The sequence below is a fragment of the Plectropomus leopardus genome, chromosome 21, assembly GCF_026936395.1.
Source record: "Plectropomus leopardus strain MGB_pleo_1.0 chromosome 21, ASM2693639v1, whole genome shotgun sequence".
Taxonomy (NCBI): domain Eukaryota; kingdom Metazoa; phylum Chordata; class Actinopteri; order Perciformes; family Serranidae; genus Plectropomus; species Plectropomus leopardus.
This window is the reverse complement of record NC_142196.1, coordinates 14,669,267-14,691,262: the sequence shown is the minus strand read 5'-3', so window position 1 is coordinate 14,691,262 and position 21,996 is coordinate 14,669,267. Positions and strand designations below refer to the sequence as shown.

The 21,996-nt window shown below is 39.9% G+C and overlaps 1 protein-coding gene across 3 annotated transcripts in view; it reads left to right on the top strand.

Moving 5' to 3' along the window:
- Nucleotides 1-4,095: 4,095 nt before the first annotated feature.
- The window catches only part of kcnb2b (potassium voltage-gated channel subfamily B member 2b), a 101,296-nt gene continuing 83,395 nt past the window's right edge, over nucleotides 4,096-21,996 (top strand). Inside the window, exons 1-4 of one of the 3 annotated variants that reach the window (XM_042510585.2) lie at nucleotides 4,096-4,165; nucleotides 4,602-4,690; nucleotides 4,818-4,883; nucleotides 11,225-11,922. In XM_042510585.2, coding sequence (XP_042366519.2) covers nucleotides 11,338-11,922 — 585 coding nt within the window. In that variant the 5' untranslated portion in view covers nucleotides 4,096-4,165; nucleotides 4,602-4,690; nucleotides 4,818-4,883; nucleotides 11,225-11,337. Of the gene's footprint in view, nucleotides 4,166-4,601; nucleotides 4,691-4,817; nucleotides 4,884-9,728; nucleotides 10,092-11,224; nucleotides 11,923-21,996 lie in introns of those variants that run through there. The other 2 variants (XM_088071889.1, XM_042510584.2) reach the window with 2 other exon arrangements.

Below are 21,996 nucleotides of genomic sequence, written 5' to 3'. Positions count from 1 at the left end.
CCCAGAAGAAGAACCAAGCACGTGTCATTCTGACGATGTTTTTATCCAGTTCGGATGGGTTCCCTCCCTTGAGACATTTTGATGAAATTAGGCTCTGACCAGCTCTGAGTATCTTTTTAACACAGACCATCTTTTGGGTTCATTCATTACCCTCTGAGGGATGACAGTACGAGCACACAAAAATTACAGATGGTTTGTCTGCATGTTTTAATGGATAACGGAGGGAAAAGACAAACTACGACAGAGGGACATGAACTCACAAGTTCAAGATTATTGGACAAGGTCTCTACCAGCTAAGCTGAGAGGACTTGTTGAATGGTAGAGAGTCTTATAAATAAGATCTTTGACAGTTTGGCAGTGTGAACAGGTTTCAGTCTGAATTTGTCATTGTGATCATCTTTCCATGTCAACATGTTTCAGTGTGTAAACTTTGTTTCTCTGCAGACTGATGAAGGTGGTGTTTCTGCAGCTTCAGGCTGATCGTCTTTCTTTCTCTGATTCCTGGTTTCACTCTGCGCCGAAGATGGTCTAGAGGTTAAGGACATCAACTGAACGCGACTTTCCGGGTTTGAATCTCGGCTGAGGTATGCCACACAGGAGTGAGTGTGATGAATGAGTGAGAGCTCTACAAAATAACAACGGAAAATTTCAAGCCTTGCGATCACGAAAACCGTCCGTTGCGATTTCTCGTCAATTTCAACTTGCGAATTTCCATCGTCAACATCCGAGGAGGAAACAGAGAGCGTGTAAGTACAACTGAGCCCACAGGGTTAAGCTAGCTAGATAAACTAGCTAGCTTGATGGGCAAAATGATTTTTTTAATTTCTGTTATTTTTTAAAATTTACTTATGTGTAGAGCACAAAGGCCACTGGAAATGATGTCATATGTCAACAAAAAACACCAGTGTCTGGGGGCACACACACCACCAGAAATGCAATGACTGGTGGACAGTCGTGCCTCCAAATGTGTCACACTGGACACATTTGGAGGCACTAACACAGCTGCAACTGTGCGATGTGTTACTAAAAACCACCTGCGTTTGTGGACAGAAATGCCACTGGAAACGCTGCACTGTGTCACTAAAATCACCCATGTTTTAAGGTACAAACGCAGCTGGAGATGATGTGATTTGTCGCCAAAAAACATCTACAATTGGGGAACCAGTGGTGCTGAAAATAAGTAAGTGGTCACAAAAAACACCTGTGTTTGGCACAAGCGCAATGGGAAAGCCAACGACAGATTGCTATAAAACATTAACGTTTGGTACGCCTATGGAAATGCGGCGATGTGTCGTCCAAAACACCCCCGCTTGATTTGTTGCCAAAAATCACCAACATTTGGGGGCACAAACACTGCTGAAAACACCACAGTGTGTCGCTAATGAACAACAGGTATTGTTTTTTGGTCTCAAACTGTTATCTGCAGTGGTCTGCAGCTTAGCAGCCATCTCATGTAAATGTCACGCCATCCACCATCCCCTCCACCTACCGATGACAGTCAGCTCATATACATGTCACCACATGATAAGAAACACCGTCGTTTTATTGCTGATAACAATCTAAACACACCGGTCAGTGCTGGAGCAGAAGCTTTCTAACCTATATCTACAGTATAACATTACTAACACTTGTATAATAGAGTGATAACTTTCCAACCAGGTGGCTGTGTAACAGAACATAAAATTGGCACTTGGTCAGAAGCAGACTGAACATACGAAATGGTCCAACCCAGGCCCAGCTCATATGCCAGCTACACCACAAGTCACTTCATTGCTATTCATCCTGTGGCCTCTCTTCCCTGTCTTTCATTTCAATGTACAACACACAGTGATCACTGGAACATGCTGAAGGTGCCACACCTGCCCTGATTACATAAATGCTTACCCTCACAGGACAGCTCTTGACTGTAGTAGCAGTTCAGATTGCCAACCTGGGTGTTTTTTGCAGCAATTAGACCGAGTGCATTATATTCACATTATCATGCTGCCACAAGCACTTTGGGTTAAGGTGCAGCACTGAGCGTCTTGTCTACCCTGCAAGGCAGCATCATTCACACTGATGAATGCTGATGAGTATGGCGCAAACTCCTGAAATTTTGAGTTTATTCTGAAGCTGTGCTGTAAGCGATGTGGCAGTGTGGATTTGGTAAACAGGGATGCTGAGTTGTAGCGTCAAAGCAGAGTAAAGTGTTTCTACTGTCTGCCTGTGGCGGTCCGCGTGCTTCACTGTGCTGGACAACATAACTGTCAGTCAGAGCAATTGACCAGCTGAGATCCCAATAAAAATATAGAAACAAAACAACACCCATTCAATTAGTGATCCATGGCCCTGGATGTATTATGCAAACACAACCAGCTGGACGGAGTAGTAATCAATCATGTTTGTTTGTCGCCAGCAGCACCAGATAGAGCGCTGTGGCCAGAGTGCTATGGACTACATATGCACAAGAAAACATTTTTTTATTATTTTTTAAGATTGTTTTTAAGGCATTGTTGCCTTGCTTTGATTGATGGCAGTAGGGAGCAACAATAAACACAGTGAGATAGAGAAGGGAAATGACTTACTGCAAAGGTCCAGGATTTAGTAGATGCCTGGTTATATTGTGCACACTTAGACCAATAAGCCTCGCGGGCACCCGGCGTTCTATAGTCGCATTTTGCGCAAACAAATACCAAAGCATGTTCATTGTGTTGTGTGTATTTTTGACACATTAAGTGTTGTTGGCAGCACCAGAGGCGAACAGGTGTGTTTTGTGACATGAATGAGGAGATGACATAGATTAATGACTCGGGTCTGTGGCAGACCATTATATTGAAGGCCACTGCTGCCCACTGTGGGTGGGTGGATGTGTGGACCTTGACATGGCCAGCAGCTAAAAATAGCCAAAGAGAATAAACAGGCTGCTGCTATGGCGTGTTTCCTCCCTCTTATTGACAAAAACACAAAAGCAGGTACAGCTGTAGCCACACACACAAACACACATACTGTACATGCTGTATTGTACCATGGCGTACTTACAGAGTCTTCAAGCCCACAGTTGGTGGCCTCAGTCATGGGCCTTCCCCAGCTCTGAATTTCACAGAATAATAAATGACATCTTTGAAAATTATGTTATATCCAAGCCTTTAAAATAGTGTGCGCTGGCAGCAGGCAGTGGAGGAACAGAGTGGGAGAGAAAGCATGCATTTTTAACCTGGACCACTCACGTCTTTTTTTCTTTTTATACACAAGTATTCAAATCTATAACAGCTTTCTATTAATAGAAAGGTGTCCCACATTGATTGAATGCTTATTATTGTAATTTAAATGAATGTGACTTTTGCTCTCCAGCTCCTGCAAAGGCTCACAGTAAATCACAGCCACATCTCTCTCTCTTTCTTCCTCACTCTTTCTCCTCTGCCACACAGACCTATTTTACATGAAAGGCATCATGGCTTGTTAGCTTAAACGTCCAGTGTGTAGGATTTAGGGGGATATATTGGCAGAAATGGAATATAATATAATAAGTATGTTTTCTTTGGTGAATCACTTGAGGCTGTTTTTATTACAATGAGTTGTTTATATCTACAAAGGAACCAGGTTTCATGGTTTGGGGTTTTGTCTTTTGTCTTATGGACTTTGTTCTTAGGTTCTGTTAGGTTTTCCTTGTTGTATTTGTTCTGTTTCCTGATTTATTTTGTGTCATTTCTGGTTTTATTTGTCATTATGTGTTTTCCCACCTTAGTGTTTGTCTGCCGCGCCCTCATTAGATCTGCTCGTCTCTCACTAGTCCTACAGTCCTCACCTGTTCTCACTTTCCCTTGTGGTTTTCATGTGTCCTTAGTTCCTACTGCCTTTGTCTGTTTCCTGCTGTTGTCTGTCACACCTGTCTCATATCAGTGTCATTTGTCTGTCCCTGATCTGCGTCCTCCCTGCACACCTGTTCGGTTAGTCTTGTTTGCTCCACTGTAGTGTTCCCTGCCACACCCTTGTTGTTAGCCAATCCCTGTTTTTCCCTCCTTTACCCGTGTCCATGTTCTCCAGCTGTGTCTTGTTCTTGTGATTAGTTCCCAGTATGTACACCTGTGTGTTAGCCTTTGCTCTTTGTCAGTTCGTCTGTGATCATCAGTGTTTCCTGATGTGTTCCTCTCCCTGAGTTTTACCGTGTGTTTCTCGTGTCTTCCTGGTTGGTTTTAGATTAGTTTTGATTCCTATTTCTGTTATAATTACTATAGGTAAAAAAAACTCCACAAACAGAAGGGCAACAATTCTTAAAGCTCACAATTGATTTGAACCTCTGTCTGCCTTTTGTTCTGCATTTTGGTCCTCACCCTGAACTTACATGTAACACAGAGTCCGCGTCTAGAGATTGGCATGTTTCTACAGTAGCCCAGAGCAGACAAAGTGAACACTGGCTCCAAATAGGGCCATTTGTGTTTTTGCATCAATCACTGTAGCTAGCAGCCCCTTCACAACGAGCAGTTATTGGAGAAAAAAGGGGAGGACTCATTAGCGTATGGTCGATGAGCCGCCCATTTCAACATACCAAACAGTGTTGGAGATACACTACTTTGTGAAATGAAACTGCTCGATTCAGTGTTTTGACCATTTTAAATCCCCAGGCCTTTTTGGTTTTGGAGCAGAAGAGAACCTTGCAGAAAATTTTGCTCCTGGTAAAAATCTCATCTGGATCTTGAGTTGGAGAAAAAAGGTGAGCATACATTAGCCAGTGCTAGGCTAAGCTAGCCAAACAGCACTGGAGAAAAATTGAATTGTGCAATGAAACTGATTAATGCAGTGTTTTTACTGGTTTAAATTTCCTTATCTCTTTGTTTTAGAGAATTGTCTGCGGATAATTCAGCACCTGGTAAAAAAAAGTCCCGAAGTCTGGATCTTAAGTTAAGGTGAGCTCACATTAGCAGGTGCTGGGCTAGCGGCCTGTCTCAGACGAGCCAAACAGCATCACAGAAACACGAATTTGCGATGTAAAACTGTTTTATGTAGTGTTTTTACTGGTTTTAAAAACCTGGTCCATTTGTTTTAGAGAGGAAGAGACCTCTGTGGATAATTCAGCTGCCGGTAAAAACCTCTTTAACAATAAACACTGAAGGATTTCTAACCAGCTGAAGTTTCAGCTGGTTGCAAACTGTAGTCCTCACCCCTAGATGCCACTAAATTTCCCTAAGTCTTACACACTGGACCTTTAAATCTGATGTGCTTAAACACAAACATATATAAGAGTACCATTTTCATGCAGTACATCACCTTTAAAAGCACAAATCAGTTGCATATTTTTTTATTTGTAAGAAAATACGCTCACACTGTATTTAATATCTCTCTAATGAAGGCGTTATGAACAGATGATTGTGTGTCTCTCTTATGTGCTGACAGCATCAGAAGCAGGAGCTGTGGGGTGCGAGTGTGTCCGCGGTGTTGTTTGGATGATGGAGTGGACACATTTTATGACAAATTGGAAAGGGAAAATAGAGCAGGCAGTGACGGCTCAGGGATTAGGCAACTGGTGTAGCCAGTCAACCCTTTTTGGACTGGGATTGATGGGAACACGCTCACAAAAAGAGAGAGAGTCTGAATGTAGCTGTTGGGTTGCTCCTCACCTTTGAGTTCGTCTTTCACACACAGAATGGTAGAAAAAAACTCCTGCACAGCACTCAGTCTCCATCGTTGCGTCACATTTGCGCTTTCAGGGTGTGTAATATATTCTGATAAATACCGACAGCAAAGGTTAATTGACCAAAATAGTTGATTCAATCACTGTCAGCCTCGCCAGCGCCCAAATCTATCTGGCTCCATGGCCCAAAGTGTTCCTTCAGCATGATGCTACAATTTGGGTTGCTATGGCAACAACCCACACATGCCCACATAGTACACAGGAATTAAAAAAACTGCAGAATCTCATCTCTATGAACACCCTCTGGCAAAAAATAGTCTTCTGTAACCTGCAGAGCATCAGCATATTTCTATATGCAAAGATAGTAATTACAGATATCAAGCTGCTAACTAGAGTTATTCTGCCCACATGGTGGGACCTGGGTTGACCTCAACTCCCCGGAGTACCTGTGCATGCAAGGTGATGTTAGTATAGAGCTATACTGCATACTGCAAGTATGATATTACTCCACACAGCATATTTGCCATGGTGCACAATCCTGCTCTGCTGATTATTTTGTACTAACATCACTGCTGCCTCACACTTCATGACTCATCGACCAACTGACTGGCTGTCAGTTTGATAATAATCAATGACAGGGGACACAGTCAATTGCCCTTAATCATTTTTCTGAACCCTAAGTAATTAACAAATGTGTCATCAGCAGTTTTGTTGTCACTGTGAGAATAATTTATGTCTGTCAATTAGGGGTCAGGGAGATGCTTCACTGCTCCTGAGTCCCGTCAAATAAATGTCAGCGTTGTGGGAAATAAAACTGCAAACTTTGTCTGGTAAACAATGGGCCTCATGCAGCAACATTCTCATAAATCTATCTTATATTTTCTCTTAATTTTCCTACAACAGAAAATAGTCAACTACAAATGTTCTTTACCATCCAAATCTGTTCTTACCCAGATGTGCTTAATGCTGCATCCCACTAGATCATAAGTCACCAATTAGCACAGCTAACACCCCCTTAACACTAGACAAGGGCAAGTTTTGTGCGATGGGCAAAGATTCTGGCATTTGGCCAAGGCTGGACAGATGCCACCAAAAAAGGGCTTTAAGAAGAAGAAAAACTAATGCAGGAGCAAAATGGATGTAGGCCTGCTGATAAATAATATCCAACAAAGTAAATGTGATTTACAGGAAATGTATTGAAGTATTAAAAGTAAAAGTATGCATGCAAAACATACAAATAATAAAAATAATTAAAGGAAGATCAACAAGTCCTCATTTAAGAAAATATATGACAAGCTGGTAAAACGGCTAACATAATTATAAATAATAATTGCCAATTGTGGTGGAGTAAAAAGTACAATATTTCCCCTTGAAGTATAGTGAAGTGGAAAGTGTCATGAGATTAAAATACTCAAGTTACATAAAGGTTCTTCAGATTTGCACTTAAGTACAGTACTTAAGTAAATATATTTAGTTAAATTCCACCACTGGTCAGCAGAGGGATCTGCAGTAACTGAAATTACAGTAATTGGGATCATTGCACCAAGTATAGCTGTGAAATATGATAATCCAATCATTATAATTACTCTAAAACATGATCTAAATTTGATTAAATGATATTCATGCATTTTTTTTAAAATGTTCCTAAAATGTAAAACGTATTATCCTTGTGCTGGGCAACAATTTGTTGAAAACAAGATGTTTTTCTCGTATCTTGGTCAGAGTTCTCTCAACCACTCGTAATATTTACTCCTACCAAAGAGTAGAGCAAAACTAAGAAAACCTTGGTGAATCCTATAATCAGTGGATACTAACAAAATAACAAATTGTGGATATGAGCAAAAATAAGATACATTTTGTTCATATATCATTTCTTGCATGAGGCTCATTGTGTTGCTGTTGCATAAAAAACACGTTTTTTACTTCTTGCATGCATATTTTTACACATTTCCTATAACCCTTTTGCTATATTCAAATCAAATTTGCATAGCAGTGATGTAGGCAGCCCATATGTGCTACAAGGTGCTGGCGTCACATCCAAATAATTCATAAGGTCCATATGTGATTGCTGGAAATATAATGTGGCATTCTGCATATCTGCAGATGTGACATCTGTCCAGTGCCAAAGTCTTTGACCTTCAAACAACAGCGCCCACACAGTTAAGACACAGTATACGTGCACACAGAGGCTCCACTTAGTCAATGCGGCATTATTGATCACTTGTCACTGGAAGGAAGGAACATGGCAAGGAAATCAATTACATGTATGCAGTGTATAATCAAATTTCTGGAGAAAACCGCTTGGCTAAGGGGAAATGTTCAACTGACACATAAGCTCTACATAGCCATATTGAACTCTATTCATGTGGACTCAGAGTGTGGGATGGAGAGAGAGGAGAGAGCACTCCAGCAGTGCAGGTAACGATCTGAGGTATAATAGGGGATACATAATTTAATATCTCTATTTATTCATTTAAGACCGGGGAGTGGGGAGATCATTATCTATTGATAGCTAATAGATAAGATGGGTTTGATTACTTGGAGGCAATAAGGTGCATCTGCCAGAGTTTATCGCTAGCTTACTGCTGTCTGAAATGGTCAAAAATAAAAAAAAAATTTAAAAGACTCAGGCCTTTCCCTTGGATCAGGCTACTTGATGTGCTGCAGCATATCTAAAATGGTTGGTTATTGTCACCTCTGAGGTTTTAGCTGTTTTACTTTTAATGTTTGGCCACACTGCTAGTGTGTGAGAATGAGTGGGTGGAGGAAGTAATTTGTTTTGCTCTTAAAAGAAGCAAAATTGCAGTAAATATCATTTCTATCATTTTTTCAAAGATTTTTCACAAAATAAAAGCCCAGGTTGTTATTATGTTTTACAGTCAGAGGAAAAATAACATTTCATGGTATTTTCACTAAAAGTCGCCAGGGGAAAAGTGTGTGCCTGATATCATCTGCCAGGAACACTTCAAAAGCATGGGTGGATTATGGGATTATGGGCTCCTGGGCAAAGATATGCAAAGGGCCCCACCACCTACATAGGAGCAAGAACTTTGGGGTGGTTTTGCATTTCTTTGTAGTCATTATGCATCTTTTTGAGGTTATTTGTCTCATTGTGGCTGTTTTATGTTGTGTTTTTGTGTTCCCTTGTGGTTGTTTTGTGATTTTTTTGGGGTCTCTGATGTAAATTTGTGTTTTATTGGGGTAACTTGTGTCTGAGGTAATTTTATGTCTATTTTTGGTCATTTTGTGTCTCCTTGTGGGCCTTTTTGTGATTTTTGGGTCTCTTTGAAGTAATAATGTTTTATAGAGGTAACTTTGTGTTTCTTTGCGATAATGTTATTCCTCTTTTAGTTTTAGTAATTTTTTTTTAGTAATTTTGTGTCTCTTTGTAGTTGTGTTTAGTCTTCTTTGGGTTTTTTTTTAAATGCATTTTGTGTTTTTATGTTTTATTTTGTGCCTCTAAATGTAATTTTATGTTTTCTTTTTCGTAATTTGTGTCTCTCTATGGTTGGTTTGTGTCTTTTGGTAATTGGTTGGGTTTCTTTGATATAATTTTGTGTTTTACTGAGTAACAATGTGTCTCTTTGCAGTAGGCTAATTTAATGTATTTTTTGGTGGTTTTGACTTCTGTAATTGTTTGGCTATCTTAGAGATAATTTTGTATTGTATAAAGGTAATCTCATATCCTTTTTGGTGGTTTTGGGTCTCCTCCTGGTTGTTTTACCCATTTAAGTTGTTATGTTGTGTCTCTTTGTGGTTCCTTTGCATCTCCCGGGTTTGCCTAACTAGGATAGCTTGTTACAGTATGTATTTATTTGAGTAACTTATTATTATTTTTTATTTCTATTGATTGTTTCTGTATGGGTAAGAGTGTGTTGGTACTGCAGCCCAATGTTACGATATCTCAGAATCAACTCCCTTTGCATCCACACTTCCCATCCTCTCACTGCCACAGCTTCAAGTCACACACCTCGAAATAAAACGAGCTGGTTTCCTATAGATGGAATATCATCTAGGTTCATATAGTCTTGGTTTCCACCTCTAGGATGTGGCGCAGCCCGCGTGCACCCCTCCGCTCCTCCTTATGTAGTATACAGCGGGACACTCCGCAGTTGGCTTATCCCGTTCCTTCCCGTTGCCTTTTACGCGCACGACGTCTGCAGCACACAGAGATTCACAGAGCCAGTCTCTGCGAGCTTTTGGATGAAGGCAGGACTCTTTCCACATTGTTCCGATGGCGAATCAGCGCCGGTTCTGTGCCGGTAATCGTTTGTAGAGGAAGACATTCACGTTTTTTTTTCTGCCTCTCTTCTTCGACTCATTTTACACAAAATGTGGGACGCGCGTTTTGTGCGCGGAGTCCGCGGAGTGCTCTCTTCAGTCGTGGCCGCTTGACTAAAGGGGGATCCCGGCTCCCTTTTCATCCTCTGCTCCCTTAGGAACAAGAGGAGTTTGCATGCAAAAGGTGGTTTATCCCGGCAAGGTGAGAGAGACTATTTTTCTCTGACATTTTGTTTTATTTTGACACTTTAAGTCTTGTGTTGCGAGTGCATTTTGTTTGGACTGATTTACATAAAAGGTGTTGTACTATATGAAAAACCCTCCTGAGCACAAAATACGTTGTAGCGTAACAGGTCTGCAATGCTTTCTGATTTTATAGGACTGCAGAACAAGTCAAGACACTAATGTGACGCCGCCTTATTTCCCTGCCAATACACATTTACTCATTGTATCTTATTTGCATTTAAATTTGGCTGTTTTGTGGCCAGTATTTGGTACAAAATATCAGGCAGTGTCAAATGTAACTAAAACTGTTGCATTCAAGAACATCCGCTCATCTCAATTCTGTGTAAAATGCTCTGTTCCTGTTTTTTAAAAAAATGATAATCTGCCTCAATAAATGATTAAAGACTAATATTTACAACTTTTTTAAATATCATTTTGAGGAATTATTCAAGTGCAAAGGGCTTTTTAATCATTCTGTTGAAATTAAAAATTCCACACAGTGCTTTTTTGTGTGTCCAAGGGGTGATATTTCTCATACAATATGATTATAATGACCTAAAGTGGCAAGAAAAAGATTTTTGAAAATGACAAGTTAAATACGGCCCCAGAAATTGCTGTCACGCACACCTCCTCCGTTCAAATAGTAAGAGCACATGAGTGAATCTCAAGATTTCTTTCAGTTCATTTGCTTCCTGACCTACCACTGAGTCCCATTTCTGACCGAAGAGGCTGCATAGTGCTCCAGCAGGAGTTCATTGCCTCACTACAGCCACAACAGTGCTGGAGAGGAGTGCAAAGCAAAGCAGCCATATTGACTGTTAAAACAAAATCATTGATTCTGCCTAACACCTTCTTAGAAATGTGATAAAAGGGATCAATAGCACAGTGCAGCTGTTACTATTTTTGACTGGCAATTCAAAGTAACAGGTGACTGTCTTCGAGCTTGAAAGGAGCTGATTTACTTATTTATTTTGGTCTTATGATGTACTCAATGCAGCATAAGAACAAAGTTAGTTTTGTGATACATCCAATTTTTGCTGCTGGTGTTAGTTAACTTATTTGTCATCAGTCACTGAGTCATCTCACAAACTGTTTCTTTTGTTTTCTCAGCCATGGAGGGACTTGCCTAAAGAGGATCCAACATAATCAAAACATTTTAGACATTTTTCCCCCCTTTTTTTGCGTCATCGTAACATCTTCCCCAAAAAGTCATCCTTCCCACCATGGCTGAAAAGCTTGGACCAGCAGGGCTCAAGCCCACCAACATCCGAACCGCTCCCTCCCTGCCCCCTGAGCCCATCGACATCATCCGCACCAAAGCCCGCTCCCGTAGAGTCCGCCTTAATGTCGGGGGTCTGAACCACGAGGTCCTGTGGCGGACTCTGGACCGGCTACCCAGGACCCGGCTCGGCAAGCTTCGAGACTGCAACACCCACGAGTCCCTGATGGAAGTGTGCGATGACTACAGCCTGAACGAAAATGAGTACTTCTTCGATCGCCACCCGGGGGCCTTTACCTCCATTCTGAACTTTTACCGCACAGGCAAATTACACATGATGGAGGAGATGTGTGCCCTTTCATTCGGCCAGGAGTTAGACTACTGGGGGATTGACGAGATCTACCTGGAGTCCTGCTGCCAGGCGCGCTACCACCAGAAAAAAGAGCAGATGAATGAGGAGCTGCGGAGGGAAGCAGAGACAATGAGGGAGAGGGAGGGAGAGGGAGAGTTTGATAACACCTGCTGCCCAGACAAGAGGAAGAAGCTGTGGGATCTCCTGGAGAAGCCCAGCTCCTCGGTGGCTGCCAAGGTAGGGAACCGTAACTGGATGTGTGATCACACCTCCTCCATCTCACATATCCCGATCGCATTCAAAGCCGAACACTCTGCCTTAATCATAACACATTACAAGCACACTTATTAAAGGCCCTACTCCCACCTGTAAAAAAATAACCATGAGTTCATCAATTTGAATCTTAAACAGGCATGCACTGTACTCTCATCAGGTGTTTTCTTGTGCCATCTGTCCGCTTCCCATCTTCGTAAGTAGCAACAGTTGTTAGGGATGGATTAAATAAAGAGAAATCTGCAGTTAACAATGTGTGTGGATGTTAAGGCAGAACAGAAGATGAGGAGTGGAGGTGTGACATGCGCACAAACATCACAGGAAAGTAAGATTTATAGTTCTAGATGAATTAGTAGTGGAATCACTGCAGGAGCTTGATTTAGACTCCGTTTGCTTTGACAAAATAATTGGTGGGTGCGTCAGCTGCTGGTGTTGCTTTCTTTGCAGGGATAAAGTGTGTCAGTGTAGACTAGATCTGTCAGGGACTTGTGACACAGTTGGGTCTCTGACGCATCACTCTTTCTCACTGATTGGATGAGTCAGAGAAGAGAGGATGATGTCAAAAATTTGTTGAAGGTGCATCGCTACACTGTAAAATCTGACAAGGTGTTTTTATGTGAAAAAAATCTAGGAAACTGAGTGTCTTGAAAATTGTAAGTAGATATTGTTTAATCTTAATTTATGTCCACTTTTTAGCTAATTGTTAAGTTAACTTGAAATTTAGTTATATAGTTACATCATTTTGTAAAGTTGTTGCAACTCAAAAGTTACATGTTTAATTCAATCAGTCCTTTTAAGTTTAAGCAACTTCAGTACACCAATGGTGGTATATATCTGTGTTCTGCCGTGTGTATACTAGTCAGTCCTACTTGTATTGTTACATGTTAAGAAAAACAAAATATGCAAATCTCCCAACTTCAGTATTGGCAAAATCCTCTTTGTCATGATGAAGTTAAGTCAGACCAACTTGGTTTACTGAAGTTACCACTTAGAAAGAACAAGGTAATTTCACTTGTCATTTTTGAGCTGCAACAACTTCACAACAATTAAATACATCTGAATTTGAAGTGAATTTAACAAGCAGATATAAATTGAACATGGATTAAGATTTTTACTTATATTTACTTTCCTTTTCAAGGCAACCGGTTTCCATGATTATTTTAAGTAAGATCAACTTGTCAGATTTTACAGTCTAAATGCTATTGACCCTTCACTAGATTTACTTCGAGCACATTTTGAGGATTCGATGTGGTAGTCATCAGTGCTTCTCCTTTCCCACGTACCACATGTTTAGAAACTGTTGCATCGGTCACGTGCAGTTTTCATTCGTGCATGATAAATCTCACAGAAATTAAATGACTCTGTAGCAGTGTCCCTGGTAACATGATGACATCTCTTTCAACTCCTCCTCCTTGTCCCATCCCTGCTGTGACTCGGCCCTCAATTAGGTAGGTCAACCTTGACGAAATCCAATCACTGGTAATTTACCTTTGGTCTCCAGTATCCTGATCTCATCATCGTGGCTGTGCAGGGCAGGACTGGCCTGGGATTATATTCCATGTCAAAGGATCATAAACACAAGGTCCTGCATAGGGTTGTCACGATGCTAGAGTTACTAACTCAATACCGAGACCCAGACAAATACTACAAAGACAAAAAATTAAGAAGCATAAAAAATATTTCTAATAATAAGAACAATATTAACAGTAACATCAATGGCAACAATATTTGTAAGTTGCCTCAGGTAGTGCAAACTCCTCCCCCAGTAAACTTACTGTAAGATATCAATTACAACAATATTTTTAGGTTGTCTGAGATACTGCAAAAAAACAAAAAACTGCAACAATGACATATGTATATGGCATATGTATTCTGCTACAACCTTGTTTATTTTCTGTGCACTTGGCACCATATTTTCATTGCTGATCAAATAGAGTGGTGGGGTAGGCTGAATGTGTTTATGTCTAGTTGCAGGTCAACTTTTCTTAGTTTCAATCTGGTACTTCAAGAGAAACAAATTGCTTTTCAGACCCAAATAATTGTGTCTGAACACTGCCAATTAACATCACTGATGGGCAGGACTGATAATGCTGGCTGCCTAGATCGCACATTACTTTTAGTTATTTTATTATTAGCCGTTAGCCGCTATCTTAGTGATAGCATAACAGATGACTAATGTCGCTGTTGGCTATTAAAACGGTTATTGTGTGCTACTGGCCAGGTTAACAGAAAAATGTCATCCCTGGGGTACTCTATGAGGAGGCGAAGAAGGCACTTTGGGTATTGCTACTGTTGTAAATGAGTTTGGTATCCAATACAATTTTTTTGTATAAATTTTAAGAATTGATATTTTTGGAAGTTCATGCAGCTCCTGATGTGCTGTGCTGTGTGGTGCATTGTTGATGCTTTCCTCCTTAAGGCAGCAAATGTTTCCCTTTTGGCTTTGACAACCTGGACATTTTGCTAGATTTAATTTCAGACTGCCTGCTAAATTTACAGTGCATCTTTAAATGGCAAAAATATGGTAATAACACTAAGGTGCAGATGCTCTAATAGGGCTGCTGTTTACTCTTGGTTCCTGTGTTATTGCTGCATGGCTTGTTTTCCCTGAATCAACTAGTGATTTGTGATTGACAAGGATCCCGCCTCAGCATAATAATTGTATTCAGCCTCCGTGGGGAAACTGTATATCACAAGAATCAATTATAAGGAGGCTGCCAATATCTAATTTAAGGCAAACTCAGGTGACACCAGTTGGGTAATTTGATGCGCTGTTTGATATTTAAAGTGATTTACCTCCTCAATATAACCACTCGTTCTCCAGACACATCCCTGTATTGCTGACCTGTTCACCAGTGTGTGGGGGAAGCCTGCAAAACCTTAAAGGGAAATCCCACCCTAATTCAAATTGACATTTTGCTGAGTGCTCTACGAGGAGGACTTGAACGTGACTTTAATGGCTCAGCTTCGCGATTGCACAAAGGTTATCCACAGCTGAAAGAACATTTGGAAATAGACTGCCGGGGCCTGCTCGACTGTCAGATGGCAGCTCCCCGAGGTCAGGGAAGCCTTTTATGGGGCACGCACTGTGCAGTGAGAACCCTTGAAAGCCCTTGACCAAGCAAATGCCATTACTAGGCTTGTACACAGCCGTGTGCTTTTATACAAAGCAACCTGAGCCCTTTGTCAAATACAGTCACACAGAGTCTTCTGGCATATTCTCTCTGCCTCTTTCTCCCTCTCTGTTCCGCTGCTTTAATCAGATATTAGAGCCCATTGTGCCGCTCTGTGGCACCTATGGCCCTCTCTGCCCTTAAATAAAGGTTAAGCATGAGAGGGCTGACCTTTTCAGCAGGGTCAATCAAGCTGGGATTACATTCATCAGCAGTAACAGCAGTGCATGCTTCAGGAGTAAGGGCAAGCCGTTGCAGATTGGAAAAGATTGAAACTAACCAGACATTGCGTCAGGAGAAACTGGAGGAAGAAGCAGGGAGGTGAGAGTTGAGAGAGAAAAGCTACAAGTGAAGGAGGAGAGGTGGCGGAAGAGATAGTGATAGAGGAAAGCCCAGAGAGAGCGAGAGAGAGTGATGTAATAGATGCAGTCATGTAAGTTATGCCTCAGAATGCTGTGTTGGATCTTTGCAAACCTTTCCCAATGAATAATGAATTAAATGTTCAAAACAAAAAGGACACTGGCTAATGCAATGGCTTCACTGTGTTACTGTGTGACTTTTGGTTGAGTGACCCCAACATGTGAGGGGGGGGGGCGACTTAGTTTGTGTCCAGTTCTATCTGCTGCTTGGCTTGTCACAGGTGTCCAGGGGGAAAAGTGAGAAGCTCATGTCACAACAAGCAAGCCCCTGTGCTGTATGTGTACAGCTGCGGGAGCTTGCACCTGAAACACCCTTAGTTGAATTTCCATCATGTTGTGTTTTGTAAACTTTATTGAAAAGAGAATAACAAAAATAGTCTTTCTTAACAGGACAGTTCTACCCAAAATCAAAAATACATTTTTGTCTCTTACCTGTAGTGCTGTTTAATAATGAAGATGGTTTTGGTGCTACTTGCAATGTTGGAGAAATCCATCGTAGAGATGTCTGCCTTCTCTCCAGTATAATGGAAATAGATGATGCTCATCTTTTGGTGCTCAAAATACAGATTTTCATAACTCAACTGCAGTGTCTCTTTTCAGAAATCATGACCTAGTTACTCAAGATAATCTGAAGACCTTGTTGTTTCTTTTTACTGAACTACAACTACCAACCATATAACTAGACAGAAGGAAGTGTGCATCTACTCATAGACGAGAGGCTCTTAATTGTGACAGATGTAAACTAGGGATACATGATATTGTTTTTTTTGCCGATATCTGATATGCTGATGTAAAAACAACCCATTTTGCCAGTAACCTATACTGATATTGATATATTCACTTTTTTCCCCCACCTAATTTTAATAATCATCGAGTGTCTTCTGTAGAGGAATTAACATCATATGATACATACTCATCATGATGGCCTATCAGCAGTTGGAGACATAGAATTCAATGCTTTTCAGTGTATGTAATATTCATTTAATATTCATTTATTGTTTTCATTTATAAAATGATGATGTTTTGTAGATGTTCACTTTGTCAATTAAAAAAAAATGTTTGCGATATCGGCAGTAATCAGCAAGTTAGCCAATTCCGATATTTCATTTTAAAGCCAATATATACTGATAACAGTGATGTGCTGATATTATCATGCATCCCTAATGTAAACATTAATGCTGTCCTCTTTGGCTAAGCTGTAATGTTAGCTAGCTCAGTGGTGCTAGGTGAGCTAGCATTGGATGCGTGCTTCTTTGTGAGAGGTGATACAGTTGGCGGGGGTAGTTCGGTAGAAAGAAAATATTTCTCAGTTAAACTGCCTATAACTAGGTCATCATTCCTGGTAAGAGGTGTTGCTGTTCAGTTTTTTAAATTTATTTTTTTGGCCCTTTGAGCACCATAAGCCAAGTGCCATCTAGTTCCATTTTATTGTAGAGAAGGCAGACATTTCCAATGCCAATATCTCTTACACTAAAAGTATACATTTTTTATTTTTGGGTGAACTGTCCCTTTAAGTGCGACACATCTGTTCTGTTTCTCCACAGCTTATAGCCACTGGTAAAATACTGCCATGTGCTCCTAAATTATATAAGATTAGAGTGGCACTCATGTTTTTGAAAAAAAAAAAAAAAGAAAAACATCAGCTGGATGTTGCTGTTGCTTCCTTACTGCAGGCTATAATTTCTATTAATCCAGTAGAACGTGTCATCCTTGATATTGAGCCAGAAGGATTTGTGCAGCCTTGACCCTCTTTTGTTTACAATGAGTCACGGGTCTAGTTGTACAGCAAATACACTTAGCACAAGCTCATAAAAGGCAGCCATATCCAAATTGCTGGAGTGCTGTAAGGAGTGTGAATTACAGTGACTTTTGCTTTTATATTTCCATGTGTAGAAATGTATTACCATCACCAGCCATCACTCCTGCAAATGTCTTGGTGCATATACTGTAACTTGTATGTAAATGTAACCTGCCTCTTTCTTTTCTCAGCATGACAGGAAATTAGATGCATTTCTCTTTGTATTCACACAAGCACAACAATATGCAGTCTGTGAGTAATAAATATCAGGAACTGACCAACCGTTTGCCACACAATTAGTGATTTAGTGCGAGCTTCAACATTAACATATGAGTCAGTCTGTGTTCCTGGCATCATAAATTACTGCTATTAGGGGTTACATGGATGCCTACAGTGCTCTGATTTAATATATGTGAAGCATAGTTTGCAAGAGCAGCATCTTTTTGTTTTGATTTGTGTTCACGCAAAGCTTCTAGATAAGAAAACATCCGTCCTATTTAGGTTTTCTTCATTTTAGAGTCTGGGCAGCCGGGGAAAATAATGGCCGGGGATTCAAAGCATTTTAAAGAGATCAATGTTTCTACTTGCCAGACATTTCAAGTTGCCTTTTCTACCCCCCCCCCCCCACCACCCACCTTCCTACATCAGCCATGTCCAGCCTTGTGCTTGCTCTTAATGTGGATGTGCACCATTACTCTCCCCTTTATCTAATAATCTAGTCTAGCTAGTGGGAATGCTGAGCAATGGGCCTGCATGGGTGCAGACTTTGTGCTGTTTGGTCCTCCCACGCTTGGAAGCAGCCGAAGTCAGTCCACCGCAGACGCTGCTGATGATGATGACACAATGTGGGGAAGCTGTAGCATGATAAGTTACTGTAACTGACACCTTAAAATGGCAGTCTTTCTCATATTAATTTGTCTTTATACAGTGTAGCCACAAATGCACAATTTTGTTTTGTTGATTAATTTATAGAATCAGTAGAAGTGCAGATATTAAGCCTTTTTTCTTTCAGATACCTTTGAGAAGTATTTAAACCTTTGAACCCTGAGCACATTGGTTTGATTTCTTTCAAAAACATCGGTAATAAAGAAACAAGCAACTTAGATAAAAAAAATTTCCCACAAAGTGAAAAAAAAAGGTAGATTTAGAAAATTATTTTTAAAAAGCTAGAAAAAAATGTCTTGGAAAGAACTATTTACAAATATCATAATACCATATTTAAAATTATATTACAGAATTATTATAAATTTTAAGCACTTCTTTCCGGTTATGAAGTTTTTTTTAAACTAACTATTTCTTTTTTCTTTATTTTTAAAAATTTAAATGTGGGATAATTTTTGTGTACTTTTTTCTTTTTTTTACTGATTTTGTGGTCATTTTTGAGTGAATACTTTTTTCCTTTTTTTTTTATTCGTGTCATGTTTTTGAAAAAAAAAAAAAAAAAGAAGCTGATTTGCTCAGGTTTTAAAGGGTTAATGCTTTAAGTGTGACGGGAGCAAATTCATGGAGCACACAGTTGCCTGTTGTTTCACATCACTGCAGACAGCCTCTAACTCTCCATCCGTCTGTTTCCTCCCAGGCTTTTACAGCACTGAGGCAAGCATTTGGCCTTTGTGTGTGTGTTTGTTTGTGTGTGTGTGTGTTTGTCTGTGTGTGTGTTTGTATATTGATGTAGTTGCTGATAGTAGGAGAGTCAAATATGAAGGGGAGGTGGGGATAAGGAAAGTGAAGGAGAGGCTGCTTGTCAGCTTTAAGTCAAATGTTCTGTATCGGTGCCCTCAGGTCAGATTGAGGCAGCCGGTCCACTTTTTTCATAATCATGCTTTCATCTGCATGGATTGCGGTCAATTTTCAGAGGGTTACGTCGATAGGCATTGGCATGTTATGGAAGAAATGTTCTCAGCTTGTTGCTTTTTGCTTGTTTTGAAAAGAGTCGTCCCGCTGGATATCGATATTGAAATCAGATTTGCTGTTTGTAGGTCAGAACCTGTCTCAGCGTTTAACTCAATATGATGCCTCTGTGCAAGATGCAGAGCAGCTGATCATGACTCAATACTTATTATTGAACTACATAATCTCATTTTCCAAGTTATAAAGATGCATCACTTGAGAGGAGTTTACCATTTAGGCAAAGCACACCTTCTCCTCTCCTGTAGCCTCCTGGTTACATAAGCTGTCCACCAAGCCTCTAATCAGTACAGCCTAGCATTTAGGCACCAGCACCTAAATCCTCTTTACCCCACAATCATAATCAGATAAGACAGAACCTCCTAGATTATAGGTGGCATGAGTTCTTATAGCCTGCATGGACAGAGGGAGCAGCATTTATCATTTGCATGTTCCTGGACATTCTTTAACCCTTTAAAACCTGGAATGTCATTACATTTGTTGAGCTGCGTTCAAACACATTTCACAGAAATTGGTTTGATTTCTTTCAAAAAACAAGGACGAGAGCAAAAATCTTTAGAAAATTATCAAATAACTAGAGAAAAATGTAAACAAACACATTTAATTATTAAAAGTATATATTAAGGATAAAGAATTTTCATTTTATAGATATGTGTATAATTATTATTATTTGTTATTTAATTATAGAATTAAAAAAAAACCACTTTTAAAGTTTTTTTTTCCATTTTTACTTTTCTAATTTCCTGCTAATTTTTGGGCCATTTCTTGTTTAGTTGCTTGGTTTTAAAGGGTGCATAAAAATTATACTAATAATTAGTAAACCAGAAATGGTTAATATACAATATTGTGTTTGATAGAATAGAGAAAGCCTACAAAGTTCACACCAGTGTCTGTTTCATACCATATGCACTTACAATGTTTCATTTGTTTAAAGCATGTGTAATCATGCCATCTATTGTTTTCATGAAAAGTGGCTGATTTGTTGTATACACAGTGAATACTCACTAGTTTGTTCTACTATTTACTCACTGTAAACACGACTTTCCTCATATGGACAACAAACTGCAGGAGTGCTGTAAGCAGTTGTTAGAGAACTTTCCACTCTCCGCAGTTTAGTTGGTGCTGTTTGAATTCAAAGTTATGTTACTAAGCAGCAAATATCAACTTTCATAACAGTGTTACACATTAATTGTGATATCTGTTGACTGTGAAACACTACAATCACTTTAAATCTACAAAGTTATGTGTTGTAATTTTACACTCATACTGTTGGTGTTTTTAATTTCTTAAAAAAGTTCTTCTGTCGATGGAGCACTGTATGTAAGGTTTCCCATATATTCATTTATTTTTGGCAGCCTGCCACAATGAAAACATCTGCTGCCACAGATTGGTTTTTGAGTTTGCTGATTATTAGGAGCTCTATTTAAATGTATATACAGTTTGGTGATTGCACCACAATGTCTGAGCGTAGTGCGTCCTCTGGGCACATACAGTGCAGCAGAACCCTAGAAGCAGTGAAAGCGAAACTTAACAGTTTAATATGCTGTGTCTACTCCATCGATCTGATCAGCTTTGACTGGATAACACATCAGTTATTCATCCTACGACTCACACTGCTGCTGAGAGAATCAAGAACTCAAGATAAGTTCTGCCTGTGGTGCGTTCATGGTCCTGCAAAAATGTCCAAACTTGCAGAGGGGACACAGAATGATAAAAAAAAAAGGACAACATAGGATAACATAGGATACCAAACAAAAAAAAAACAACAGGAACTCTTAATTGTGATATCTGTTGACTATGAAACAGTTAATTCGCTTTATAATCTATAAAGTTATGTCTTGTAGCTTAGTTTTACCCTCACAACGTGGGTGCATTTGAATTCTGAGAGAGTTGATGGACCACTATATATACATAAATAAAAATGTATTTTGCAAATGGTACACAAGGGGAGCATTAAACAGCAGTTTGTCATAAAAGCAAGTTTTAAATTTAAATGCTCTGAAAATGCTTGTGTCAGATTATGTCTCACTGTAAAGAGGCAGACTGGATTCATTTGGCTTTTACAGCAGAGGTTTCCCAAGGTCATGTTTAAAATGAAGCAGAGGTTAGGACTCTGCAGCCCTTTATTGATTGAACTAAAGCATTGTATCTGTGAGTTTCCCCCGCAGGGTTGAAAGGGAGCATTTGAAGTGAGGCAAAGGAAGTTGTTGGAGACGAAGTGAGATAAAGCCATCGATGTTGCTGACCCTTAAAATTGATCCGTTTAAACCATGCTGCTGTACGTTTTTTAATAATTCGACAAATGGTTGTGTATTAAAGTGTGCAATAATTGCAAAACACACATCCATCCTCTTGTCTGTTTTTGCGTTGCTTTGCATAAATAACACACTGCTGCTTTACTCCATTTTCTTGATTACCAGTGGGAACTTGCATGCAGAGGAATTACTGTCTCAATGAAGCTTAGCGGCAAGGGTATCCCAACAGAGCCCACTGGCCTGTCTGAAGGCTTAATGCACTTCACCATGCATGTAGTGATTCATGAATGAATACATCATTAGGTGAAACTCATGACTAATATACAGCACACTTTAAGGAATAGAGAAGGGGGAGAACAGCAGGCAAAACTGCATTCAGTGTAACTTGAGGGGAGCAAGAAAAGCTCACTACTATACAGCACAACTCTAGTATAAACAACATGGCCAATACAAGCCAAGGCTAATGAGTGGCCAGATGGTGTGAG